Here is a 27,854-nt window from a genome sequence, read left to right as displayed (position 1 = left end):
GTTGGCACCTGCCGGGCCGGCACAGCCGTGCTGCCCTGCTGGAGCCGGGACAGAAACGTGCTGTGAGGTCAGTGACAAATGTAGGATTTGAGCTGTATTGGAAACGGTTGTTTAAAAAAAAAAAATAATAATAATACAGTAGAACCTCGTAAATCTGCAGAACGGAGAGCTTCCACACACACACACACAGAACCTGGAGGCCTTATTCCACTTTCAAGCAGAGTTGTAATAGCAAAGTGCTGTAGTGAGGTCTCGTGTTACAAAGACTTCAATAACCTTACAATTATAGGCTACAGAACATTTACCAACGTGCTTGAAGTATCATAAATTAACAATAAATAAAAGTACATCGAAACGCGACACATTTGATCATTGACTCACTGACTCACAACGCATGAGTCCTCTGTGAGGGTCTTCCAGTCCTTGGCGTGAGGTTCTGCTGGGGGTGATAAAGTGCTGAGGCACAGAAAGGACACGAGATGCAGCGTGGACACGACAGCTGCCAGGCAGCGGCAATGGGCTGCTGCAGCCAACTGGTTGCACGAGTGCCTGTATCATTTTTTGGACATCTAAGACAGAAAAAAAACAAATCAAGCACCTTCCCAAAGAGGAGTTTAACAGATTGTCCCACATATCTATGGCTGGTAGAATACACAGACGTGTCAGTGTAGCAGTTAATGCATGATGCCACTTCCACTTAAATGCACAGAAATGCTTTTTTCCCAAAGCATCGAACCGAAGCAGACTTGTTTTATTGATCCCCCTGAGTTGCCTAGAGGCATTAAGATGCATATAGGTGGGGTAAGCAAGCTTGTGTCACCGTGAGCCTCTCCCACTAAGACTACATGAACAGCTACTACTTTGTCTTACAATTCCTTTTACAGATCAAATGCACACGGGCTCCAGTTCATTTCTCCCTGAAGGCAGCAGCAAAGAGCCTCTCACCGAGCGTGGGAGGAGGGGGCACTGCTGGCACCAACCTGCCTTTGTTCAGTGATGTGGCACAGACCTCTGTGCACCGAGAGGGGAAATTTTGGGGTACATTCAGACATGGTTAAAGACGTGCTGGGCTGGATCTTCCCTGCGCACTGATCTGGTCGTGGCAGTGCAGCCAGATCTGCTGCCAGCAGCTGAGGCCTTACAGAAAGAGATGCTGAATCTGTAGTTTATTATTATTATTCTCATCATCATCATCTTTTAAATAATAATTGGGCTACCTAAGACCTACCTATTAAAAACAACTACGCTGTAAAATTAAGTTTCCTAATGATTTCACAAGCGAGCAATATGATATAGGTATTGAAAAGACTAACGTAAAGACAGCTTCCCACTATGCAGAAGATAATTTTTCCTCTCCAGTTATTTAAAATAACGTCCTTTAACTATCAGAATAAATTAATAAATAGTTAAATTATAAACAGAAAACGAATAGAAAATAGTTAAAAATCAATCAGGAGAAGAAAAATGACCTTATTGTGATACATGTGCAGTAATAACTGGCCATAAAGACATATGGAACCTCCAATTTCCCAGCATTTGTGACATTCAAGTTAATTAGAAGAATAATTGCAATGTTTTAAGCCGCTATCCAGCCTGGCCTCCTCCTCAAATCTGAAACATCAGTCCATATTCTTCTGCAAGAAACTGCAGTTGGCTACTGGTATTGCATGAAATACTCTTCTCTCGTTAGTGTAATTGGTTTCTGGACTGCACAGGACTTGCAGCATGGGATGGAGACAGGCTGCTCCGCTGGCTTGAGCTGCATGGGCTGATTCTGCTCTTCAGCTTTTCACGTGGAGTCGGTCAAGACTTCAGCTACAGGTGGTATTGGAAAGCAGGAGTGTGCATCACATCTTCATGCTAGGCAGAAGCTGCTCTTTTGTGGCTTTCTATGGAGCTTTCAATTGGTTTTAAAAAAGTTTTTTTTCTAAGAATAAAAAAAAGTTGTTGATAGCAACTGTTCTGTTCACATTTAAAATTTCACATTCCCTTCAGAATGTAGTTTTAAAATGTGGAGCAGAGTTGACATTTTCTGTAGTCTTACACCAAGGATGCTTGGTAGAGGAGTGGTTTTTAAGCCACGCTGTCAGAGCCTTTTCCTGAATGATCTGCCTTTCCAATGTCCATGTCTATGAAGTCCTCTGGTGAGTCTTGTGTGCCTTCCACCACGCTTCCCTCCGTGCCTGGTGGCTGCTGGTGGCACATCCCAACCTTGCACGGTCTCACCAAGGACAGAAACACAGCACCCATGACCGTGCCAGCAGCACAGGAGTAGAAGGCTGAGCTGTAGTTTTGTGTTCTGTCCACTATGACACCTACAGAAAATACATCAGTTAGCCACGACCTGCCCCCCACGCTCTTGCCATCCCTCCCATAGGGCTTCTAATCCAGGTACCACAGCATCATTATTTGCAAGGAAAGGACACTTAATGACAAATAGATGTTACTTTAAAATTAGCAGTAAAAATATGTGTTCCGCATGTCATTGCTAGGCAAGTCAGAGGATTAGTCACTGCAGGACTGCAATACTTCAGGCATTTCTATATTATGATAGGGTCTGTTTTTTGGCTGAGTATGGTAAAAACATGCATAGGGCAAGTAGTTTGCTTCTACCATTCACCACAGCCTGAAGCGATGCCAGCAGTAGGTGTCTGACAGGATCAGGGTTGCACTGCAGTATTTTTCTCTGCTCTGAGGTTCCTCGGTGGAGACTGCCTCATCTGTGGGACTCTGCAGAGCTGCATTGCAGCAGCCTTCTGGCTTTGAGTCTCCTTGTGCTAGCTGCAGGTCTTTAGGGCAGTTCTATCATTAGGGCTGGCAGAATGCTATCTAGATAAACCAACACCAATATCTGTCAAACATACAAAAAAAAAAAACACAACAAAAGTGTTACCTGCGAGGGGTGGACCAGCCAACCCAGAGAAGCTCTGAATGAAGACGTAGACTCCAGCTGCAGAAGGCATTCTTGCAATGCCAACCACGTCGTCTTCTGCCAGCAGCGGGATGTGCGTGCCCGCTACCGTGCCAAGCATGAACCCAAAAAATATGCTACATGTCATCAACCCCCAGAATTCAGAGGCAAAAGGGAAGGCAAACAGTGCTACAGACAGCAGAACGACACAGATGAGTTCGATGTGGATCTTGCGGATAGGCTCTTTGTTGAGCACCCAGCCAGCTGAAATTCTGCCCAAGACCTCCGCAATCGCCATTGCAGACAGTATGTATGCAGAATGGTCTTTGCTGATGCCAAGGCTGCGGCTCAGGGGAATGACATACAGGGAGGGAGCGAAGAATCCCAGGGTAGCAAATAGGCCAAAGAATGCATAACAGATAAAGCTATAGTCTCTCATCACAGAGAAGTCCAGTAGTTTGGTTTTTGGTTCTGTAGGGCTGCTGTTATTTTCAACGATTATCTGTACGTGGTCCTTTGGTTCTTCACTTTTCGGCTCTGCTTTGGTGTTTCCAGGCACATTTTTGGGTGAGGTAGTTATTTCTACTCCTGAGTCAATGGACTCTATTGAGGTGCGTGTTTGCTCATTTTCAAGCATGTACTTTGTCTCCGCGGGCTCTTCTGGAGGCTGCGCCTTCACTTCTTCTTCTTCTTGCTCTTTGATGATCATGGGTCGCAGCAGCGATCCACAGACGACAATGCCCAGCTGCAGCGCCCCAACGAAAAGGAGGCTGTATCTCCAGCCGATCTGCTCCTTCAAGTGAGTGTTTACTGAGGAAAGAAAGCAGAGAAAGAGAGCATCATTAAAAATCCCTGCAGTTGCACCAAGCAGCTATTAGAGTTTACGGCTAAGGAAGGCTCTGAGCAACCCGACTGAGCTGTAGATGCCCCTGGTCATTGCAGGGGAGTTGGACTGGATGACTTTTAGGGGTCCCTTCCAACTCCAAACATCTTCTGGGTTGTCACTGGGCTGAGGCTATCTTCTGAGGTCCCAGCTAGCTGGGGATGCGCAAGGACAGAGGTGGTGCTATTTTTAGTGAATGAAAGTAAACTCAACATTTGAGTTTCCTCTTACAGCTGACCCCACCCTGAAACCAGCTTCTAGAGGAAGTCTGTTAGCCTCGCTCTAAGGTGGATGCAACTGCTTAATTGCAAGCCTTCATCTGCAATCAGCTAAGCTTTGTGATGGGTATTAGCTGGAAGCAAGCAGGCACATCAGAAACCCATCCGAAGTGGGGGGAAAAGACTTCTGAAGCTGTGACACACTGGTGGGGAGCAGGTGGCAATGGGGACGTGTCACTTTCCTGTGCTTAGGACTGCTCCTAAAGGTTAGCGGGCTTGTGATTCGTACTGCCTTATGTTTTAAATAGCTGAAGTTTCTCAGTCTTATTTTTAGCCTGCGAGATCTATATAGGGAAGCAGCAGGTTGTGTATCAGCGTAGCATGTCCTGTTCTGCCTGGTGATGCTGGGTGAGCTCAGCCCTTTTCCCAGCCCTTGCCAGCACCTGGCTGTGCCTCTTCCCCTCTCCCTGCTGTGGCCTAAGACAGCTGCGAGCTCCCCACTGTGCCCCCTGTGCTGGGGATGCGGGTATCCCTGCAGCACAGCTCCTTGGGACAGAAAAGGGTGTCAGACATGGTTCTTAGCTCTCCAGGATTACTTGTAACTATGAGTACATCAGCAACCACCGTGGGCTGCAGCAGCTCATGGGAAGGCCAGTGTGCACCATTTTGTTGGGAGAAAGAGTAGCGCTGTGCTTTAGGCATGCATGAATTCACGGCATTCCGGCACTGTACCTGGTGCAAAGAGGAAGACAGCAAAACATTCCCCTGTAGATGCCACTGCTGTGACCAACGAACGTCTTTTGTCAAAATACTGTGATAAAATGGTGACAGTCGGGAGGAAAGAGAGGCAGTACCCAAGGCCTGTGAATAAATGCCAAAAATTGCCATAACAACAAGTAAGGGAGGGGGAAACACCGATGCGAGAACACGTTAAGTCAGCTTTCCCCATGGCGAGATTACACAGTATCATTTCGGCCAACTCAGCAAGTCACCCTGGAAAAAAACCATTGGGGAAACCAGAATGTTATTTTTTTTAAATTGGAAGAGAGAAAAATAACAAAAGCAAAACCCAAGAAAAAACAAAACGCCCAAAACCCCAAACCTGTTCCCAAACAGCCAGCAGCGTCACTCGGAGGACCCCATCTGCTCAAGGACTCAGCCTGTAGCAATCGCTCCCGTAAGCGAGGCAAGCTCACTGACAGCAGATGTGAGCAGGACACCCAGGCCAGATGGGAACAAGGGAAAAATAACAGGGAGAAAAGGAGGAGAGAGAACGTGATCCCACGAAGGGCGTTCCTCTGAGCCCAGCAGTCAGAGCTCCTGCCCGAGCGTGGCAGCATTCCCCAGCAGAGCTCGCTGGAAGCAGCGGGAGCAAGCCAAGCGCAGGGCAGATCTGAGAAGAGGGGAACTCACCAGAAACGATGCCGATGGTGATGTACATGTGAACGACACTGTGTGCAAAGGAGGCTGTGATCATGCCGGTGCTGACCAGCAGCCCTCCAGCCATCACGACGAAGCGGTGACCGAAGCGGTTGCTGAGCACCGTCGACAGAGGAGCTGCATGGGAAGAGAGCTGTGGTCAGCACAGGTCAGCAACAACACAACCAGCAGCTCCACCACCAGCCACCTCCTGCAGGTACCCCCGTCCCCTCCATGTGCCACCTCCCCATCTGCTCGCATAGCGGAGCATCACTCCTGCAGCACCACGCAGCTCGTGGCAGTGGGATAAGAACCAGAAGAGACCAGGATGGGTGGGCGGCCTGGAACAAACCAGCAGGAGCAAATGGGTTTTGGTTATGTTTTATATATCCCCTCCTTTTTCCACCACTGAGTCAGGTTTTGATGTTCTGTTGTCAGAGTTTCATCTCCTTTGAGAGCCGAGCAGCTGGGCCAAGGGCCACGTCCTTGTGCCACACAGGAGCTGTAGCTCAGGGAAACCAGGGGGCTGGGACAGCCATTTGGTGGTGTCTCAGAAAACAGCCACAAAGGCTTGGAGGCTGCGATTTATCATGGAGCCATTGGGACACGAGTCCCTGATCCCTGGCCTCCATGTGCTGAGTCAGCAGAACTGCACCTTCTGGCTCTTGCCCTTTACTCTTACCTGTGAAGGTCTGCACAAACACACAGATGGATATTATCCACGATATCCTGCTGTTGGTTTCATCAAAGCTTTCCATCAGGTCATTGAAGAAGACTCCGAATGATTTTATAACGCCATATGTAAGAGCTTCCACAAAGAAGAAAGCCACAGCAATTGCCCAGCCCCATCCTCCGTCAGGCACTTTAGTATAAACATTTGGAGTGGTGCACGGCATTTTTACAGCTTTGACAGTCATTTTTGATCTGGAAAAGAAGAGAGAACAAGCCGGGCATCAGCTCGAGACGAGTTCTGCTTACCAAGGCACAGCTGAGCAGCTGGCCGGAGCTGCTAGGCAGTCCCCGTGCTGCTGAGGAATTAAATCCAGGAGTTGGGCTGAAGTCCCTCCCCCGACAGTCCCAGGGGGACCATTTCTACCCGCGCCCTTTGAACCAAGGACCAGAAACTCTCCGCTCAGCACCGGGTCGAGCCGTTTCCCATCAGCAAAACCCAGCGATCAGCTGCGTTCCAGCACAGCGGGATGGATGCAGTTCGTGAAAGATCCACCGCGGCACCCAGAGGGCTGCTGGGGCTGCACGGCTTCCCGACACAGCCCGACCTCCCCATCCGCAGCCCTTCGCTGGGCAGCGGCAGCCCGGGGCCGCCCGCACCTCGGGGTGCCTCTCGTTCCCCGCAGCGTCGATCAATGACACCAGCACACCGCAGCAAGCCGCTGCTCCTTAAAACCCCCAAACGTCACATCGTGCGGCTGTCGGCACTCGGCAACTCCTCGGGAGCACACCTGTACCCCAAAAGCACCGCTGCGGGGCTGCCGAGCCCCCGCATCCCCGCGTGTATCAGCACGGCCAGCCCCGCGGCCCCGGCTCAGCTCTGCATCACGACACCTGCGCTGCCCGTAGGGACGCGGTCCCGGCGCCGCCTGCAGCCGTCACCCAAGAGGGGCCACCGGTGCACGGCACCCCTCCCTCCCCCCCCCTCCGAGGCATTTCCCTCCTCCATTTTACGCTCGATTGAACCCTGAGCGGCTCCGGCAGCGCTTCCCCATCCCACTGGGGAACTTCTCACCCGGCAGCGGGCAGGGCGGCACCCAGCCGTGACAGTGGGCGGCCCCGTGGGACCCCCATCCCTCCCCCAGCACCCACCGCCACACTCTGCGGCACCGCCAGGTGGGTCACGGCCGGTGGGGGGGGAAATCTGCCACCAGTATCCCTTTGGGTTAGAGGGGGGGTGAAAAGGAGGGGGGGGAGGGAGGGTACACGACCACCGCCGTGCGGTGCCCGAAGTTTGTGGGAAGTGCCGTGATCCCTCCCGAGGAGCTGGCGCTGGATGCCTGTGTCATGGCACGAGGAAAGGAGATGGGAAGGAAGCTCGTTATTAAAGCAGAAAAAAAAAAAAAGGAAAAAAGAAAAAAAGAAACAAAAAAAACAAAAAACCAACCTTAACGTGCATAAGGTGCGTCTAAAAATTAAAAGAAATTAAGGTGAACCATGCGGGGGAATAAAAAATTAAAGATGCCGGAGCCGAGGGACGCAGCGTGCCCCCCCTTCCCTGCATCACTTTCCGAACATTTCAGACCTGGTTTCTGCAGCGCCGGGGCCGCCGGCTAAAAATAAAGGGATGCGGAAAAGGAGGAAAGGGGGGGTTGGGAAGGAAGAAAAAAAAAATATATATATATATATATTAAAAATATATATGTAATAATAATTAAAAAAAGCCAACCGAGCCCCCCTCTCCCCGAGCCGGGAGCCCACTCACCGGGCGGCGCTGGGTGCTGCGGCGGGGCGAGGAGCGGGGCTACGAGCTGCCCATGCCGGCAGAGCCTCGGCGGGGCGGCGACAGGAGGTGCCGAGGTGCCCCGCTGCCCGGCGGCCGCTCGCTGCTCCCGCTGCCCGCGGCGGCGGCTGCTCTGCGCTCGCTCCCAGCCCCTTATATACCGGCTGGAGCCGGTCTCCGCCGGCGGCTCCGCAGCGCCATGTGCGCGCCGGGCCCGGCTCGCCCCAGCGGCGGCGCCGGTACCGCGTGTGCCGCGGAGGGGCGGTGCTGGGAGCGCGCCTCGAAGGGGGGGGTGCGGAGGAGTGGGGGAGAGTTGTACCGCCGGGCCGGCCCAGCACCTGCTGGCAGAGGACGGTCCCCGGCCCGGCTAATAGCGGGTCCCTGACCCTCGTGCTGGGGGTTCTCCAGCCTTGAGGCTCTTTAGGGGCGGCCCCCGACCCCGCTGCGGGGTCTGCAGGCTTGCTTGCCGGAGGGTCCGTAGCCCCGGTGCATGGGGTTCTCCAGCCCTGCTGCTGCGGGGTGACCCCGGCTGTGGGTATGGAGGGTCCTTGCCTCTCTTTTTTGGGGGGTGTCCCAGCCCTGCTGCTGGGTTTCTAGCCCTGTTACTGTGGGGATCCTCAGCCTTGCTGCTGGGGGTTCCCAGCCTTGGTACTGGGAGAGACACCAGCCCAGCTGGGTCCATAGTCCTGGTACTGGAGGGGTCCCTGGCCCTATTACAGGGAAGGTCTCAAGCCCAGGTGTTGGGTGATCCCCACCCTTGTTATTCTGGGATCTCCAGCCCTGCTACTGGGGGGGGGGGGGGAGGGGTCCCTTACCCTCTTACCAGGAGACCCCCAGCCCTGCTGCTGGGTCCACAGCCACACTACTGAGAGTCTCCAGAGCTGGTGCTGGAGGGTCCCTGACCAGGAGGGTCTCCAGGTGTGCTACTGGAGTCTCCAGCCACGCTAATTGGGGTTGGGGGTGTGTGTCCCAGCCATGGTACTGGGTCATCTCTGGTCCAGTTAGTGGGGACTTGGCACAAAACGTGATAAGGGTAGAGGGGAGCAGGCAGTGCCTTTGGGGGGCAGCGTTAAGCATTACAGGAGAAGGGCTGGGTTTGCTCCATCACTTCTGCCCGGTGGGGACTTGCAGAACATGGCATAAGGTTTGCACTAGGAAGCTGTGTGTCCCTTTGTTTGCAGAATGGTGGGATCGTAGTGTTCTAGAATGGCTGGGGCTGGAAGGGTCCTTCAGGCAGTAGTGCTGCAGCGCCCAGCTCGCCGTGCCAGATGTGCCAGGCACAGATGGACTCTGCCCACAATGCTGGGGTGATTTCGGGGCCTCGCACCCTTAGGGCTCATGGAGAGGGACTTTTGCCCACAGATAACAGTGGAGCACACCATACCCCTGCCCCATGTGCCTTCCTGCACTGTGCTGGGTGCACTTTGCTGGGGCAGTGTGTAACCCATTGATTCTAGCTTATACAGCTGGAAAAATAACCCAAATGAAACTGCTCCTTCAGTTCCCAACCTGTCAGTAAGCCCCAGTGCTTTAGGTTGGGCTGGAGTCCCTTTGCCTTTTTTTATTTTATTTTATTTTATTTAACAGTGGAGATTGCAGTGGTCGGTTTAGTGGGCAACAGACTTTTGGGAGGTTGGGTACAGAAGATACAGGTTTCACCTGGTAACTTAGACACAAGCCCACAGATTTCTTGCAGCAGCACCAGCCCATTGGCCACTCACTGATGCTCCTGTGCCGGCAGGGCAGCTTGGCGCTGAGCCTGCTGTCCCAGCTGTGGCTGGCAATGCCCTGTGGTGCCGACGGTGAGCACCTCTCACGTTCCTGTTACACAGCCTCACCTTGGGGTTGCCCTCCCCGAGCTGTAATTCAGCCCAGCAGTGACAGCGTGAGCGCTGAAGGGACAACAAAACAGGTTTGTGCCTCCAAGGGAGAAATAAGAATGCAGATATCTTTGGCATGAAAAGAAACAAAGGCGTTCACTCCTTGGTATTTCTTGTCAGTACGTTGCATCTGTCCCTTGGCTTTGCCTTCTCATTCCTTTCCCTGCTGCTTCCCAAGAATTCGGGGAGTGATTTGGGGTCTTGAGATGGGGCTCTGCAGAATGCCATGAAAAGCAAAGCCTGACCGTGGGCACAACACAGGAGGCGGCTGCTGGGAAGCAGCGGTTCGCCCAGCACTGTGCTGCCCATGTGGGGCAGAGACATGGAGCTCAGTTATTCAGCTCGGGTCTGTCCAGCACTGCTCTGTGTGTGTGATGCTTTTCCTCAAAGACCGAACAGTGAGATGAGTGGAAAACATTCTCCGGTCTCAGGATCTGGCAGAAATCCTAGTAAGTCTGCAGAAGTATGTTTTTGTCAGTGCTGCTTATTCTGCGAGGGGAGCTTGTATAAACTATTCCAGTCGGAAACCTTTTCCTGGAATGGAGTTCTGACAGCTCGGAACACTGTCAGGACAAGCGTTACCAGGAATGGGCTCTGCTTGCACTGCGGAGGCTGAATGGGGCAGTGAAAACGCTCACGCACAAAGCACTGCCTGCCCTTTGCTGTGTTCAAATACAAAAATAAAACACCTGCACGTGGTAAGGTGGAAACAAAACAACCTTTCCCCTTACCAGGATGTGTCCATCCCAGCCCCTTGCAGCAGCAGAGCTGCTGTTGGGGTTTCTGCTGTCCCACTGCATCCCCACGTGCGTGGGGCCGGGGCACAGCAGCGGAGCACTCTGAGCACCACAGCTGTCACCTGGCTCCACGGGCCTGAAAATGTGAAGGAATGTGAAAAATGTGAAAGTCATCATGCTGGCCCTGAGACTGCAAATTTCTGGTTAATGTGTAATAAATACATGGCGGATCCTCCTGGCTGGGGCTCTGTTGCAGGCAGCTGGGAGCTGGTGGTGGCATCCCTGGGCGCAGCCCCAGAAGCACCTTTTCCTATTCTGCCTTTCCCAGCAATGTCCTGCGGAGGCTGTGGGGCTTTTCTGAACTGGTTTGTCTGGTTCCACCTTATCCCCCTCTGCTGTTTTTGAACCACGTTATCTGGCGTGCAAAAGCACACTTTCACTTTGTTACACAGCACCCATCTGACAGTGGTCACAGCCAGCCGTACAGTGCTGGCAGTGCAGCACCCTGCACCTCAGTGCGGGTTGTCTGGCGAGTGGAGGAGGTCTCAGTTCCTGCAGGTAATGCTGGAGGTCAGAGCTGCCGATGGGGACAGTTCCTCTGGCACGAGGGAGGGAAGCGCATGCCGCGTTGTCACGTCCCACTTTTCCATTTGCCTTTCTTAACATCTTTTGGAAACTCTTCTGAAATCGGAGCTCAGATTCCCTGTCTGACAGCGGTGTATAAATTTTGGCCCGGATAACTTCCCCCTGTAAATTAGAGAGAATAGAATGTCCTTTGAAAACGCTTTTGATTGTTTTTCTTAGCTGCGTTACGCTGGTGTACCTCCCCAAAGCAAACAGGAGCCCCTGCCAAGTTCGGGGTGACTCCGCTATCTGGATGCTCTGAAGGCGGAGGTGTGCCGGCCGTCTGCTGTGACGTCTCTCCCTGCCAGGCAGCGTGCCAGGAGAGCCCTGCAGCCCTCGTCTTGGCGAGCAGCTTCTGAGATGCCGGATTCTTACATTTGTCCCCCTTGCCTTTTCAGCAGTTTGATTTGAGCCTTTGCAGCTCAGACAAGGATGGGGTTTGGAGGGTTGCGGGGAGCGGTGCGGGGCAATCCTCAGCACAGGGTGAGGTTGTGGGGCTGGCTACTATGGCATGGCTTCCTGGCAAAGCTACATCTGCCTATGATCAGCACATCCCGATGGGGGGCTCAGCTTTGTTCCTTTTGGTCCCCCTGAATCGACTGCAGTGGGCGCTGAGGTGTTGGTGGCACTCCCCATCCCCCTGCCCCATCAGCATGCTGGCAGCCCTGGCACATCACTCCTGCACCCAGCCCTTCTGTGTTGAAGCAGCACCCTGGTGTGGTTTCCACTGCCATTTCTGGATGGGAGCCCCTTGACCTGCAGGTGGCCTTGCTCCGGTCCCTGTGAGGGGTGGTGGTCCCTGGGAAGGGCTTTGTGCCCACATGGGGAGCAAATCTTTCTAAAACCATTCAGTGCTGGTAGGGAGGAATTGCAAGCACAGCTCCATATCTGTCTTTTGTTTAGATAGTGCATGTGAAATCTTACGTAGGCTTCTAGACAGATATATTCACCTGGGTCAGTAGGGGAAAGGAGAGCATTGGAGCCTTAACTTGGTCCTCTCCAGCCAGAGAGCTGCAATGGGGCTGAGGTCCTCCCCATGCCCGGGTGAATTGATGCTTTCAAGCCCCTTTCCTCCCCAAAATCCCAGGGCTTCTCAAAGAGATTGCAGGTGTTTTCTGGTTGTTCTGCAGCTGGGCGTGCAGGGCTGAGCTGTGGCTCAGGGTGCATGATGGCCCCGTGACACTGCGCCCATGTCCTGCTGTGCTGCCTGCACCCAGCGCTCAGCTCACGGAGAGCTGCAGAGCTCTGCTGGGGGCTGGTGAGTTAAAGCTCCGGGCAATGAATTATGAATTGAGTTCTGTTCCTAATGCTGTGATGAAAGCCCTGATTCTGCCCATCTGAGCGACAGCCCTAAGCTTTTAAGTCACGCACAGCGAAACCTGCAAATAAATTGTTCTGCCAGCGACAAAACTCTTGGCCTACAGATGGGGCTCATCGTATTCCCTCTCCTGCTTCCTTCTGTCATGTTGTCCTCGTTTGTTTGTGATCGTTCCCTCCCTCCTCTCCCTCACACTTTATCTCTGTGACTCTTGTCCTGCTTGGCTGCACGTCCCCATGTGCTCAGGATGCTGGGTTTCACAGCTGTTGGTTTTTGGATTGTCTGCTCTTGTTGCCTCTTTGCCACTTGGAGACAAATCCTGCCCTAAGCAGCCATCCCAGCTTACAGTTTTCAAGTGCTGCACTTACTTCTCTAAACCTAGAAATGCCAGGGCATTATTGCATTTTTGGTTTGTCTGGATTGCTGCATGATTTCGACCCTGTGCACCAGGCGGCGGGGCAGCAAGAAATGCAACATCAAAGGCAAAGCCTCAATGCTGGATGAGCCATTCCCTGCAGGCTGCGTCCATGGAGGGGCTGTTAGGATTAGGGTTAATTAGGTTTAGGACTGGGGTTAGGGAGTTTCTGCAGGTTCTGATAGCTGCTTGTGTCTCTTGCACAGGAATTCCCACAGCGGCGACCACCTGACGAGGCAAAGGATTCCTGATAGTTACCAGCAGAGCCTCGGTGATTCCTACCCACGTGGGACACTTCAGAGAACTGGGAACAAGGCCTGCTGCCAAACTTGTGCTTGAAACCCTGCACAGGAAGAGCCATTTGTCAGATGTCACCCCAACAGGAGCTGCTGAATTCCAGTGCGCTTCTGGAGGAAAAAATAACAGTTTAGATATTTACCAGGAAGGAAAGAAAGTTAAAAGTAGAGTGACAGTGACTTCAAAGAGGGTGCCTGACTTGTAAGAATAACACTTTTGCTGGTGCTGGTTTTAGGAGTACCAGCTGTGCCTGTGTTTGAAGGATGGAGCAGGTGTTTCGGCCAGGTCAGTAGCTGAGGTTGTGGAGTAGTGCCTGGCACTCAGCCTGGCCCTGGAGGAGCATTTTGGAGAGAGCATCACCCCGTTAGCATCATGGGAACTCCAGCCCCACGGTCTGTGCTGCTGCTCGCTGTGCTGATGGGGCTCTGTGTTCCCCCAGTGGCACAGGGGAAGCCAAACTTCATCGTCATCCTGGCAGACGATCTGGGCTGGGGGGACCTGGGGGCCAACTGGGCCGAGACGAAGGAGACCCCACATTTGGATGAGTTAGCTGCTGAAGGGACAAGGTAACCCTGCATCCCCACCCTGGGCCTTTCTGAGCATCGTTGGTACCTCTGTCCTGCTTCAGCCCCCTGTTCTTGGGGCTCAGAGGGCTGTGTGTGAGCCGGGAGGGATGGGGCAGCCTCCCGCTGAGCACATTTTGCAAGCCAAGGTTTATTTTCTGTTCATTTTCCAGGTTCGTGGATTTCCACTCGGCCGCCTCCACCTGCTCACCATCCCGCGCCTCTCTGCTCACGGGGCGCCTCGGCGTGCGCAATGGGGTGACCCACAACTTTGCCATCAGCTCGCAGGGCGGCCTGCCCCTCAATGAGACCACGCTGGCTGAGGTGCTGCGGGCAGCAGGGTACAGCACAGCAGCTATAGGTAACACCCACTAGTCACACTGTGGCTGAGATGAAGGTGCCCAAAAAGAAAGTGCCGTGGGTACGTAGGGCAGGCACCGGCAGCTAAAGGATCGGGTGGGAGAGATTTTGCACTTTCCCCTCTCTTTTTGCAATCCCTAATTTTCATGCTCGTATTCAAACACAGCCTGAAGTTTGGGCCTGCCCCAGGTTTCTTTGGAATCTGAAGTTGCTTAACCTTTCAGTGGGAACGCTGAGTTTTCCTGAGAAAACATGAGTGTGCAGAGCAGCGCTGCCCTCGCACGCCCTGGGTGGGCGTGATGCTGAGTGTGGTGCCCCAGGGGCTGGCAGTGCAGGTTGGGATGCTCTGTGCTGCTGGGCCGTGGTGCTGGGCACCTTCCTGTGCACGCAGTGCACTGCAACCCGTCTGAAAGTGCATCAGGCGGTGATGACTCCTCTGCACGTGGAGCTCCCCGTGATCGTGTGTGTGTTGGGGTTTCATCAAGCACAGAAGCCCTTGCTGTTTCTTCTCCCCTCTGATATCAATGTGCTAGGTGCAGCCAAGTCTTGGGACACTGCAGATCAGAGGATGAATTCAATTCTTTGGGATGGGTTAGGAAATTGTCTCTTCTGAACACAAACACATGAAAGAGCCTTTTAAAGCTGGAGATGGTTGATTTGGACAGACATGAGATACCTTTGGCATTTTTTTCTGGGTTTCCGTAAAAAGAAATACAGCCAGCACAAACAAGTGGCCTTTCTTGTTTCTAGATTAAACATCCTGCACTGTGCCTTGTGGGTTTTCACTGGTGACGGCAGCGCCCACGGCTGAGTTAACCTCCCAAATGATTTTCTGTGCTTTCCACGCAGGCAAATGGCACCTGGGGCACCATGGCCACCACCACCCCATCTTCCGTGGTAAGGATGAGGTGGAGCTGAGATGAGTGCCCAGCGTTTGCTTGGCCCCCACTGACCCCCACCTTGCCGGCAGGGTTCGATTATTACCTCGGGATCCCCTACAGCCACGACATGGGCTGCACGGACACACCTGGCTACAACGTGCCACCCTGCCCACCCTGCCCACAGCACAGCGCAGCCACCAGGTACAGCTCTGCTGAAGACACACCATGCACGGGGCAATTTGAATGCTGGGATTTGGGATTTGCAAGCTGCAGTCCGATGAACTGCTCCCTGCTATGGTCTCCCTCACGTTCCTTGCAGATGGCATGGAGAGGTGAAGCATGGGGCCCTGGGGTGGTCTGGCTAGGCAGGGAGCAGTCTGCGCCGTGGGGACATCAGCGTTGTCCCCTCTCTGCCACCCTAGGCAGTGCCATTCTACAAATCTGGGTGAACAGTGGGCTCTGTGCCCACTCCCAGCCATCGCAGTCCTTGCTGCAGTGATGATAATGCAGTGATTTCTTCCTGCAGCCCCACCAACAAGGACTGCTACACGGATGTAGCCCTTCCTCTCTTTGAGAACCTCACTATCATCCAGCAGCCTGTCAACCTCAGCAGCCTGGTGGAGCGGTACGTGGAGGCGGCAGCACGCTTCATCCAGCAGGCAAGGTGAGGGCACCGCACACCAACCCCACCCCCATCCCTCTCCCCACACCAGATCTTGAAGCTGGCAAGCACTTTCTGCTCATCCTGGGGCAGCCAGAATTCACATGCCTAGAACTCATGAGCTCAGCTGAACAGTGGCAGTGCTGTACTGGGTGAGCAGATCTGCGGAGATGGAGTCTCCAGGCTTTGTTTTCTGATGTTCTGGGTAAGGAAGGAGCTGCTCCAAGGTCCCACAGGGCTCCCATAGAAATGTTTTGGCCTTCAGAGAATCACATGCGAAGGGATTTATAAATACAATCTAACCGCAAAGGTCACAGCCTTTCATCTGGGGGCATCTTCATGGCTGGACGTGCACCAGCATCCAGGCTAGCAGTGAAGGGAAGCATCCATCCTCCTCCGTGCCGCTGTCCTTGTGCTGGTGTCGCCCAGAGGTGACAGGGGACAGCTGCTGGGCAGCATGTGCTGGGAGGTGCAGGCAGCATCCTGGGTGTTGCACCCAAATAAAGGCCTTGGAGTCACCGCGTTTCGTGGGTGACTTTTCCCTGCGGTGCAGGGAAACACGGAGCCCAGGTTTGCTGCTCCCCAGGGAGCAAAAGCACCTCCGGGAAACAGCAGCCCCCACGCCCTGCCGATGGGTTTCGTAATGCTAATCCCTATTATTCAAGGATTAATAGCTGTGACTTTGCAAAACGCCTTTCTGCAGCTCTGTAAGAGGCCATCTGAGGGACAGTGCCCGCTGCCTGGCACAGCTCTGGGCTGCTTGTGCAGGGGGGCTTGGAAAAGGTCTGCGTGCTGTAGGGGGGTAAAGAAATGGGAGAGGCAGAGAGAAGACTGCAAGGAAAGGGCTGTGTCAGGGATCTGGAGAAGTCTGGGCACTGTCTTGGGGTTATCTGCGTTTACAGAGAACAGGATTAAACAGGTGCCTGCCTTTCCTCTCCTTTGATGGTTTATTTCAGTTTTCCTCTGCCTGACTCACTCATTATGGGGCAACGAAAAGAACACAGGATTTGTCATCTCGCTGTTTTTTTAACCAGTCGTGTCAAGGTTGAGCAATTCAGTGAGATTTTGCTCTGGCCAGGACGCTTAGAGCACAACAAACACAGGAGCAAAAGCCAAGGACATCAAGTCTTAAGTTATTGATTAAATGTTTGCTCAGTTTTCAGGAGAGGGGCTGAGCTATGAAATGTAGATGCAAAAGGCGAGCAGGGCTCTCAGTGGGGTGCCAGGATAACGATCCCTGCGCACTGTTTTCTACCGGTCTGAGAGTTCCCCTGGAGCTGCATGGGACAAACTCATGCTGGGGCTCTGGGTGTGAGCCAGAGCGGTACGAGAAACAGACCTGCCCCATGAGAGCTGTAATCACAGGCTACATTGGAGCACTGCTGCTGATAAGAAGTGAAGGGGATGCTAAGCATTTTTGTATGGTGGAGGAGGTTTCTGCATGAAGCCGAGTGGCTCCTTGCAGGGTAGGGCTCAGGCAGGTTGCTGTGCTCTGCTGGCTCACAGACAGCGGGCAATCACTGGGAGCTGAACCATGCTCCCCTGTTCCAGGGTGTCAGAAATCCCACAGGCAATGCAGAAATCCCAAAGAGGCAGTGCTTCGCAGTGCCAGTTGCAGAAATGTGCAGCCGGCCCCTCTGTTTCCCAAATCCTGCTGGTTTGCAGGGTGCTGAAAGGGCTCAAATCCACGCGGGGTTCCGCCTCTGCCCTGCGATGGGATGGCTGTTGTGGGAAGGGTGAGATTTCTTAGTTTGAGATCCCAAGGTGAGTGATGCACAGGGGGCAAAGAAAGGAATTGCAGTTCGGTGGGAGCCTGGCAGCCCCCAGCTCTCTCTGGCCACAGTGGGGCTATGGGGCACCCACACCAGAACATCCCAGGGATCCAGCCCCTCCCCGCCATCCCACCCTTCCCTTCTGAGCTCCCTGAGGAAGAGCAACCACACTGGAGGAGATAAATATAGCCATAAACAAGAAAACAGGACGTGTCCTCTGGTGATTTAAAAGCAAACAGCCGCCTTGCTGCCTCTCCTCTTGCATAAGGAGAGGAAGGGGAGCATCGATGCGGGGCGTTCTGCCCATGGCTGATGTGCTGTAGGACGTGGGAGATGGAGGAAGGGACGAGCTCATCCCAAATGTGGGTGCCCTGGGGAAGGTCAGCACCGGGGGGAGCAGGGGGAGAGGAAGCAGCACTGGGGAGGTTTCGGTGGGGAAAGAGTGACTCACTGACAGTGAAGACGTGCTGTCCTGCCGCTTCCTCCCGGCATGGTGCTGGGGCAGGTGCTGCTCACCCAGCGTTGCCCAAGCAGTGGTCTGGGAACGTCTCCCACTTGCCTGGGGGCAGGCGGCCTCTGCTTTCATTCCCCACTGTGGTTCTCTGTGTTTTGGGGGCTGAGCGTCCTGCAGGGTGGCAGAGTTTGCTATAGCAAGTTTGCTGCTCCTGCAAGGAAGGGCCACCACACCACATCCCCTACTCGGCTGTGACCCCCTGCACCTCACCCCAACCTCGCTGAACTCTCCCCTTGTTCCTTTCAGGGACGGCAGCCGTCCCTTCTTCCTCTATCTGGCGCTGGCCCACATGCACGTGCCACTGCAGATCGCCCCACCACGGGACGGGGGCACCTATGGGGCTGCCCTGCGTGAGATGGATGCCCTGGTGGGACGTGTCAAGCGCCTGGCCGACAGCTGTGGGAAGGGCAGCACGCTGCTGTGGTTCACAGGTAAAGCACTGCAACTGGCCGTGGTGGTGGGTGATGGCTGTGCACCAGCCCCAGCGGCACAAAGAAGTGGGACTGGTGTTTTTCCGCAGTCCTTGATGTGCTGTGACAGGAGGACCGGTGGAACATGGGCTGTCACTGTGGGGATGTGGCTCCTGTGCTGGCCCTATGGGCAGCAGCTCAGCCAGTGCCCATCCCGCCACCCCTCCCCCACCCCGGGCATGGCCTGCCTAATTGAACCTCAAATCCACACTCATTAAGAAGCCCAAATCCACTGGCGCTGTGCAGCCTCCCTAATGAGGACACTTTGCTCCTGGCACAGGAACTGCTCTGCTGCTCATTAGTGCCCAGAGCTGGTGACAGCCACCTCTGTGCCCCGGCTTTGCTCCAGCTGCTTACCTGGGACCCCCAGAAATGGGCCCCATCTCTTGGAAATAAACCTTCAGGAACAAGAGCAGCTCTGCTGCCAGGCCCTGCGCTGCTCCTGCTGGTGTAGGGCAGCACCCAGGGGACCAGACGAAGTGTGGGGGCTGCTTGTCCTCCGTCACCCTGCAGAGCGGAGGTGCCCCTGCTTGCTGCTCATGGGGACATTTCTGTCTCTTGCAGGTGACAACGGCCCTTGGATGCAGAAGTGTGAGCTGGCGGGACGCCTGGGGCCACTGCTGGGGGCCTGGCAGAGGGCACGAGGTGACCTCAAGGGGCTGGGGGGGCTTCCAGGGGGGGTACACAGAGCTGATGCCAGACAGCCCTGCTCTGCCTGTGGGCAGAAAGTGGGGAACGCTTCTCTCTCCTCAGCCTTTCCAGCAGTTTCTTGTATTTCAAAACAGATGTGGTGATCCATCTATTCCTCCGTTTTCCCCCAAAACTACAACCAGGTGGGACTGGAACCCGCCAGGTTCCTGTTACCCCAAACCTTTGGCAAGCTGATGATCAGTGGCCGCTGCTTTCATCCCTTTGATGCAGCAGCTCGTGGGGTGCTTCAGCTCCTGGGATCTGCAGGTGATGGAGCATTCAGTTTCTGCCCTTCATCCCCTCGGGTCTCAGTGCCCCTGCACCCCCTGCCCAGCTCCCTGAAGCCCAGCCTAGCGGGAGTTGTATTTTCTTTCTAACTTCTTGTTTTGTTTTGTTTTTATTATTATTATTATTTCCTCCTTTTCCGGCCAAGCCATCTGGTTGGTGGGTTTCTTTCAGCCGGAGCGGCCAGAAACATGCATGAGTCAGGCATTTCCCACTTCTGCTTGTATTACGCACTGTAAATGTGTGGCGGGTTATGTTTCCCCGTTTGCTCGGGGTCAGTGCGGGAGGGGAGCAGCGGGGGGGACACGGAGGCAGCTCTTCTTTCTTTCCTCATCTGCTTCCTGACACCTACCCGGGGGAGGAAGCCGCTGCCGGTGCTGTGTGAGCACGGCCGTGAGGCTGGCAGCCGCTGGCTCCCCCCGCTCCCTTTTCCGGTTCCCAGGGTCCTTCCTTCGGGTGCTCCAACCCTGGGAAGAAATCGTAACCTTCATTTTCTTAGTAAACAAGCCCTGCCGACGACCTGGGTTTCTCTTGAGCAACCAATGGTCACAAGCTGGAGCAGATGGTACGGGCAACGCGGCGTTCGGGAACAAACCTACAAAAACACGGCCCCTTTCCAGCATCCCGCTGCCCACATGCGGCCCTGCCAAAACAACCCTGCCCTGGGGAGCACGGGATGCTGGAGGAAGGTGGGCTGCCCGTAGCCACCAGCTGGTGGTCAGATAGCCTCCGCCTGGGCATCTCCCCCTCCCCACGCCGGGGAGGACAGAGAGGAAGGGGAGGAACTGTTGCTCAGGGTTATATACATTTCGCAGAGCTTGGCGTTTCCTTTTAGGGTCCAACCCAAATTCCAGGAATGTTTTCCACTTGCTTCGATACAGTTGGCCGTTGCACGCAGAGCACAGCAAACACAAGTGCTGGGCCCCCCAGCTCCAAGTTGAGGGCAGAGCTTCCCTTCCCTCCCTAGAAGCCCCCTTCCCTCCCTAGAAGCCCCCTGCCCACCCGGAAAACCCAACCCCATCCCTTGTTCCCAAGTGCCCGGGAAGAGACACATTTGTCTTGGGATGTGAGTATGTTCAGAGACAAGTTTGGAGGTCTGCAATCCCACTGAGGAGTGGGGACACAGTGATTTTTATCCCTGCATGGGAATGCTCAGCTCTGCATTCCTGGAAAGTGGCCTCAGAATGGTTGCATTATCCCTGCTCCGGAGTAAAATCCTTGCTTGGGTCTAGGGTGTTGCAGCCCAGTTCAGTGCTGAATGTGGAACATGAGTTCATACATGGGCAGTGCAGGCTCCCAGCCTGCTCCAAGCCGTACCAGGCAGGCTGCAGGGAAGCAGGGGCACAGCATCTGTCCCAGGGCTGCTCTGGCTGCGGACTGATGGACAGACGGACAGACTTGCTGCCCTCCTCCTGCTGCCCCCAGGCTGCTCGCTGTGCAGCAAATCCCTTGAAACGTAGGTGCAATACTGCGAGGATTATTTAATGCTTGTTATAATTGATATCATTTCCTAGGGGAGCTGAACACGCAGGAGGCGCGGTGCGTCCCGAAGCGCCGTGCCTGGCCGTGGGGTCCCGCAGCAGGAACATCCCCTGGCTGCTGCCTCTGCCAAAGGAAATGTCTGCGGGCACGCACCGTTGCCATGTGCACACTGAAAGCCAGGCAGACAAAGGGCAGTGGCCACTTAGGAGCTCCGTGCAGTGAATGGGGCTGGGATGTTCCCTTCGCCCCATGCCCAACCCCTTCCCCCAGCTGCTTGGGGCCCTTGGTGCTGCAGCAGAGGCAGCAGCTCGGTGACACCCACCAGCAGCCCCGTCATGCTGCTCAGCACATTTTTTTATTGCTCAGCGTCCCCACTTACATCCTCAGCCCTTCTCTGTGGTGCTCAGCCCTCAGTTGCAGGCAGGGCCTGGTGACTCTCCCACCTCTGTGCTTCCCAGACTTTGTTCAAGAAAGCAAGGAAAAGGGTTAATTGGTCAGCAGGTGGGATTGCTGCAGAGTCAGCAGCGGGGATGTGTTTTTAATGAGACTGGGGACCACTGATGTGCTGTCAGATACTGCACCTGTGCACACACACGTGGGCATGGCTGGGAGCCCCCAGAACCAATGCCTGCATTCGCTACCTGCCCCAAGCCACGGAGGTGGACGGAAGTATTCAGTTCCATTTCTCATCACTTCCTGCTGGAGTAGATGTGAAACCAAAGGCAATGCCATGCTGAGCCCCTTTCCCACCCTCTTCCTATTTCTTGTAATAACTCCTCCAGCTCTTCTCCCTCCCCTGACCCAGCTCCAACCACTGCTACCTTCCTCCCTCTGAGTGCTCTGTGTCCCAGGGCATTCCTGTTTCCGGAGCAGCTCTGGGTCAGAGGGTCCCCACCGCTTCACAGCTCCCATGCAGGTGATGCTGAGCATTCTGCTCTCTCTTGCAGGAGGCAGCCCTGCCAAGCAGACCACCTGGGAAGGAGGGCACCGGGTGCCAGCACTGGTGTACTGGCCTGGCCACGTCCCTGCCGAGCGGAGCAGCCGCGCCATGCTGAGGTAGGGATGGTTTGGGAAGTGGGGTGGGCTGTGCCTGTGCCACAGCTCGCTGTGTTTCATGCTGTGGGTCTGCAAGGTCACGCTGCCACACGTGCTGACAGCCCCAAAGCCATGTGGTTATCTGGGTCCTGGCAGCACGGGGCCCTGGTTGGGCATTGCCTGCGTTGTGAATGACGCCGCACTTTTGTCCTCTCCCCAAAGACTTTAATGCTTCAGCAAATAGGAGTTGAAAGCTCTTTTTGTGCGGCTGGTGGATCCGCGTTAGCAGCTGCAGGGCTCCGTGCTTCTCTTCCCCTCGGTGGCTGAGTGCCTCCCGGTAATTAAAAGATGACGATGTTCTCTCTCTCCACCGAGAAGCAGGCTTAGGCTTTGTGGTTTGCAAATGGCTTAATGTGAAGGAGGGTGCGGTTGTGGGAAAGGCCGTCCGGAGGGACAGTGCTGGCAGGCAGAGCAGCCCCGCTCCGAGGTAGTCCTGAGCTGCTCCTGCACATGGGTGAGAGCAGAGGGGACAGGACACGATGGGGATGGTGGCACTGCAGGGATTGGCACAGAGAAAGCCATATGGCAGCAATGCTGCCGCTCTCCTGGCAGCTCTCATTGCAGTTCTTGCAGCACTTGCAGCACTTGCATCCCTCCTTGCAGCAAAGAGCTCTGGGATTTCTGTAAGGCTGATGGTTACAGGCATGCACTGGAGTTCTGATGCTTGCTGATTGATGAGTGCAGTACCAGGCACGCCTGGGGTTCCACCTGCAAATCCCTCCCTGCATGGGGAACTCCAGCCTGCATCCCCCTGCACAGAGCAGCCCCAGGGGACCCGGTTATCTCCCACTCCTTATCTCCTGCATTTCCCAGATCCAGTCCAGCAGGTTGGGCGGCTGTAAATGCAGACAGCTGCCAGCACCGGGCTATGCTGCACACACTGCTTGCTTACGCAGGGGCTCCACCATTCCCCAGGGCTTTCCTCAGCTCTTTATCATTATTACTTTGTACTCTTCTGAAGACAAAGCTGCGACGCTGGGTCTGATTATGCCCACACATTGGCTGCAGAGCTGTGCAGCTCCAGCCACGTGTGGTTGCTGTGCCGGTTGGCTGTGGTCACCTCGGTGCTGATGTCCCTGCACTGAGCCCCATCGCACCTCGGGGCACCTCCAGGAAGCACAGCCCATCCTGCTTTTCACCACTGCTGACCCAGCTGCTTATTCAGAAATGCCTACAGAGGAGCCTGCCTCCACCGTGGAAATTCAAAGCCAACAGCCCAGGGAGGTTTCGTAAAGTTCAGGCGTGTGATACACAAACCAACCCAGGGCAGGGAGCTGCCAGCTGTGGGCTGGAGCTGTGCTGGCACCCAGCCCGACCCGGCTGTGCAGCTGGAGCTGTGCGGCACGGTGGGGCTGTGGGGGTCACTGCAATGGGACACAGGGCTCCTGGGGACCTCAGCAGCGGTCCCACCCTAATGCTTCTGAGTTGAGCAGGTTGGTTCATCCTGTCCTGGAGAGAGGTGACCTCTGCTAGGCTGCACATGGGGCTGGGCAAGGGCAGGCATTACCTGCATCCTCCTGCCCTGGGGTTAGGAAGTGTTGGCAGTGATTACAGCCTGACTTGGGAGAAAGCTCCCCAGCCCGGCCCTCTTTCTGCCCGGGGCTGTGTGGCATCACCTCTCTTCGTTACCTCCCTGCTGGGTGAGAGGAGGTGAGCGTGGCCGGCGGCTGGGGAGGCAGCAGCTGGAGCTGCATGGACTTGCACCCGCGCACCGCGCCCTGCACCGAGCTGCTTCATCGGCTCTTCTTAATTATAGCTAATGGTGGGAGCCCCTGCCATGCCCCGCACCCTGCAGGGTGCTGAGGAAGTGGGTCAGTGGAGTGGCCAAGAAGTGAGCAGAGCGCAGTGCTCGGCGCTGCGAGGGACAGGGCTGCTGCTGCGAGTGCTGAGCTCAAGCTGGGAATTTGGGAGCCTATCCGTACCCATGGAGCCTTTGCTAAGTGCTGAAAAATGCCTTCTTTCATCTCAGCGTGTTGCTTGCACCTGTCTGACACTGTCCCAGTTCTTCTTGCTTTGCCCTTTTTATGAGCTGTGATGGTTTCCAAGGGGATCCAGCTGCTGATTTAGGATAATTGCACACGGGATGGGTACAGACACATCACAGTGCTGGGGTTGCACCCCGTGGGTGCTGAGTACTGCAGCAGCGATGTGGGACAGCCCCGTGCAGGGCTCAGTGTGATCCTGCAGGGATGCACTCCAGCTCTGCACAGTGGGGAGCCGAGGATTTTGGTGCCTCCTGGCTGCTCCGGCCGTCTCCATGAGAGCTGCATAGCCGGGGCTGCCTTTCAGCTCTCCTCAGCATTGTTTGTTCTTATTTGTCCTCTCCGTCTCTTAGCAGCTAAATTAAAACTCATTGAATGGGAGAAACAGGGGCCCTAAAGTCCTGGGCTGTTTGCTCTCTCTGCTCACGCAACAGCCTGTGTGCACCAGGCGAGGGGCCCTGCTCCTACAGTGTGACTGCTGCTGCGCCCTGGGGTGCTCAGCTGGGGGATGCTGGGACCCAGAGCTCTTGGTAGGGTGCAGGGTGCACGGTGCAAGCATCAGCCCAGCCGAGCCAACTGCCCAGGGAGCGCAGCACTGCCGTGTGTCACTTGCCCAGGAGGGAGGTGTGCTTTGCAGCAGGACGTGCCTTTGCTCGACTCGCTTGCCCTCCGTGTCAGCACTGGCAGTGAGAGGGCACCGGGTCACCCATGCAACCAAGACCCAGCCCTGAGAGATTTTTTGTGGCGGAGGCCCCTGAAAAGAGAGGATTATGGTGGAAATGCTGACAGGCATTTTGGTATAAGTGCACAAAATAGCACCGCTCTCATTTTCCATTCTGGCTGCTATGGCTCGTGCTGTGCGAGGCAAAAGCGAGACCACATTTTCCTGGGGCTGCGGGATCTGCTGGGATTGGCGTAAAAAGTCCCTGTGCTAGCACTTTCTGTGCTGGGTGACCCGGGGCCTTCCCCATGTGCCCGGGGGGACGACGTGGCGGGGGCTGCACCCTGCTCTGCTGTAGGGAAGCAGCCAGGGCCCCCAAGCAAGGGGTAGCGGGTGCAGGTGGGGCTGGGGGCTTTGCTCTGTACTCTGGTGGAACCTGCTTCTTTCCCCAGCACCCTGGACGTCTTCCCCACGCTGGTGGCCCTGGCTGGAGCCACACTTCCCCCAAACAGGCGCTTTGATGGCATGGACGTGTCCTCGGTTCTCTTCGGGCTGTCAGACGTGGGACACAAGGTAAGGAGAGCCCCATCCTGGGGATGTCCTCAGATCTAAAGGGGGGCTGCAAGAAGAAAGGGACAGAATCTTTAGTGGAGTCTGTTGTGATAGAAAAAGGGAAAATGATTTCAAACTGGAGCATCGTCCCTCCTGTGGCCCCACGGGCACAGCGCGGGCTGCTCCTTCCTGGTCACGAGAGGTGCACAGGCATGGGAAACAAAGGATCCCTGGGGCTCAGACCTCCTTCTATCTACTTTATTGATCTTGACAGATAGAGATGTAATTAAGCACTCCTTCTCTGAGCTCCTTGGCTCAGAAAGGTGCCCGCTATTGATGTTTGAGTGGGGCAGGCAGCCCCGTGCCCTGCAGCTCTCTGCCCCTGCAACAATAGGAGCTGCTGACGGCTCCTTTAGGCATGAGAAACGCAGCTACCAGAACGAGAAGTACAGCAATATATTTTTCTCAGAATTTTACAAGTTTTTCACTGAACTGAATAAGAAGAAGTTTGGCTTTAAAGCAGACCCACAGATAGAGCCTGGTTTTGCTTTTCAAACTCGGCTCTCCTGTGAGCACCACGAGCCTGCTCCCAGCAGGAATCTTGGATCTGCTAGCTGCGTCCATCAGGGTTTTGGTATTTAGTTCGTATTTATGGAACCTTCTACTGAACTGTGAGATAAACCGTGGGAGCGGATGGGACATGGCTCAGGGATTAACCCTCTTCTTGCAGAGGCACAGCAGAGTGGAGCCGCCCTCACCAGCCCTTACTACATGCTTGGGACCAGGAGGCGATCCCCCAAACCGGGGCTGAGCCCCCAGCTGCTGCCGCCCCGGTGCTCTCGGGGGTGTTGTGCCGCTATCAGGGCCCTGCCCGTCCTAGCTGCTCTGTCCCAGGAGGGTTTGTCCCTGCCCATCCCTGCAGCCCTGCAGACAAGTGCAACGAGCATCTCCCCGTGCACCGCTCGTCTGCGCTCATCCCCTCCCGGCTCAGCAGCGGGAGCGCGGCGCTTTCATCTCTTAATGGCAAAACCACCTTTGATGTCGCAGGGTTTTCCTTGACACAAATCCTCCCGGAGCAGTTCCTCTTCTCGCCCGGTCGCTGGATCCACGCACGCTGCTGACAGCTGCTTTCCCACTCGGGCGGGTGGGGGCTGAGCTCACGGTGCGGACGTAACCTTGCTTGTGTCCCAGCCCGGCTCAGCGCCGGCACAACCTGTGACAGAACTGGGCAGCAGCCAAGGCCCTGTTTTGAGCAAAGGCTATTTACAGTAAAAATAAACACATCACACGAAATGTATCAAGGGTACGAGTGTCACACAAATACGCTCTTTCCATTAGCGTAATGTCAGAGGGCTGTGCTCCTCCTCCCCACGCACGGCTCACTTGTGAAAACAGCCCGGAGCTCTACGTGCGGACGGAGGGTTTTCTGGGGAGAGGGTTTGTCTTTCTTCTTCCTATTTCTTCTTTTTGTTTTTAATAACAAAGTCACTGGCTGCAAACCTTGGGAATGTTTCCTGAAAGGGCTCAGCTGAAGCAAACTCTTTATGTGTGCAGTCAGCCCCTCGTGCTGGGGCTCCAGGAGGCAGCTCGTGAGCAAGCTTGCTGTTTGTTTCGGTGCTTTGCAGCCATACAGCACCATCCAGCCCATGCTGCTCAAGTTAAAGGGGACAAGCAAAGCTGAGCTGTAAAGCTGGAAGCGGACAGATAGGTTCAGTTCTTGATAGTTTGGCTTCAAGCACCCTAAAATAATTGCTGATTTCTGCTTTGGAGCCACCTGTTTCTTCCAGAGGGGTGCCAGCACAAGCGGATGGCAGTACAGATTTCCTCCTTGCAGCAGACGTGCACCACACCACCTCCTCAGCTCAGATTTTCATTTTTTTTCCCCCATAAAATACCATCTTAAAACTGAATTTCAGATGGCGTTTCTGCCTCTCTTGCCTTGCAACTGAGGGCAGGAGAGGAAATTGAGAGCCATGGGAAGTTCCCCCCGAATCGTGGCTCTGCTGGGGGTGCCGGGCAGAGCAATCAGTGCCACAGGGCCCTGCGCCGGACACCTGCTAGGTCATTACAGTGCTGATCAGCTGCGAACACTGTTACTAAACTTGGCACCGCAGCTGCCTACAACTTCGGCAGATGTTTCTAATTTTTAGCACAGTGGAAATTTCTTGAATCACTTTTAAATTCAATTCCCAGGGAGGAAACCTCTGGTGACTCATCACTCAGCGAAGCCATTGGCTCTGCAGCAGATCTGATCAGAGGGACGCGCACACCGCACCGTCCAGCTCACTTGTCTCTCACTGCCATGTGCCAAGGCATCAAGTGTCCTAAATACCAAAGAGCAGAGACTCGACCCACCCCTCCCTCCTTTCCTTCCTCCTCACCCTGACTCCCTTTGTGGGCACAGCAGGCAGAACTCGGGTTGATGCTGCAGCTCCTGGGCTGAGCAATGCCTCTAAATGTGTGCTTTTATTGGGAAGGTGACCCCACGTTGGGAGATCTTGGGACAGAGCAGGTTTTCTCTGCAGTGGGCTGTGTTGTGTTCTTCCTTCAGATGCTGCTTCACCCCAACAGCGGGGCAGCAGGGAAGGACGGGGCGGTCGAGGCGCTGCGGCTGGTTCAGTACAAGGCGTTCTACACCACAGGTAGGGCAGCTGCTTTACAGAGCTAAAGTCAAGGACAACAACTTCTGGACTTCTCAATTCCCTGCAGGGATGGGTGAAAACCAAATCAGA

The 27,854-nt window shown here is 54.9% G+C and overlaps 2 protein-coding genes across 8 annotated transcripts in view; one reads left to right on the top strand and one right to left on the bottom strand.

Moving 5' to 3' along the window:
• The window catches only part of ARSG (arylsulfatase G), a 40,111-nt gene that overhangs the window by 10,467 nt on the left and 1,790 nt on the right, over positions 1-27,854 (top strand). For 4 of the 5 annotated variants that reach the window (XM_085240144.1, XM_085240145.1, XM_085240147.1 and 1 more), the window contains exons 4-13: positions 13,064-13,720; positions 13,891-14,078; positions 14,927-14,974; positions 15,048-15,159; positions 15,485-15,622; positions 18,152-18,336; positions 18,940-19,020; positions 21,780-21,888; positions 25,023-25,143; positions 27,674-27,764. In XM_085240144.1, the coding sequence (XP_085096270.1) occupies positions 13,527-13,720; positions 13,891-14,078; positions 14,927-14,974; positions 15,048-15,159; positions 15,485-15,622; positions 18,152-18,336; positions 18,940-19,020; positions 21,780-21,888; positions 25,023-25,143; positions 27,674-27,764 (1,267 nt within the window). In that variant the 5' untranslated portion in view covers positions 13,064-13,526. Of the gene's footprint in view, positions 1-6,315; positions 7,277-13,063; positions 13,721-13,890; positions 14,079-14,926; positions 14,975-15,047; positions 15,160-15,484; positions 15,623-18,151; positions 18,337-18,939; positions 19,021-21,779; positions 21,889-25,022; positions 25,144-27,673; positions 27,765-27,854 lie in introns of those variants that run through there. The other variant, XM_085240146.1, reaches the window with a different exon arrangement.
• Positions 201-8,141, bottom strand: SLC16A6 (solute carrier family 16 member 6). 3 transcript variants are annotated; one of them, XM_085240152.1, is made up of 6 exons: positions 7,866-8,141; positions 6,114-6,355; positions 5,426-5,569; positions 4,745-4,873; positions 2,894-3,721; positions 201-2,315 (listed from the first exon to the last, which is right to left on the bottom strand). In XM_085240152.1, exons 2-6 carry the CDS (start codon positions 6,346-6,348, stop codon positions 2,074-2,076), a joined length of 1,578 nt encoding a protein of 525 aa, XP_085096278.1. In that variant the 5' UTR covers positions 6,349-6,355; positions 7,866-8,141; the 3' UTR covers positions 201-2,073. The 3 variants fall into 3 exon arrangements, with proteins under 3 accessions (XP_085096278.1, XP_085096276.1, XP_085096277.1); XM_085240150.1 differs by lacking the exon at positions 7,866-8,141 and adding an exon at positions 7,548-7,739; XM_085240151.1 differs by lacking the exons at positions 6,114-6,355; positions 7,866-8,141 and having other exon boundaries at positions 4,745-5,005.

The sequence above is a fragment of the Meleagris gallopavo genome, chromosome 20 (assembly GCF_905368555.1).
Source record: "Meleagris gallopavo chromosome 20, MGAL_WU_HG_1.1, whole genome shotgun sequence".
Lineage (NCBI taxonomy): Eukaryota > Metazoa > Chordata > Aves > Galliformes > Phasianidae > Meleagris > Meleagris gallopavo.
This window is presented reverse-complemented; position numbering and strand designations above follow the sequence as displayed.

Bases quoted from the DNA above. Each gene is read 5' to 3' on its own strand.
- SLC16A6 (XM_085240152.1), bottom strand. From the start codon at position 6,348: ATGACTGTCAAAGCTGTAAAAATGCCGTGCACCACTCCAAATGTTTAT. The intron at 5,570-6,113 runs GTAAGAGTAAAG...CTTCCCATGCAG, and splicing joins GTTTGTGCAGACCTTCACAG to CTCCTCTGTCGACGGTGCTC. The intron at 4,874-5,425 runs GTGAGTTCCCCT...ATTTATTCACAG, and splicing joins CACCATCGGCATCGTTTCTG to GCCTTGGGTACTGCCTCTCT.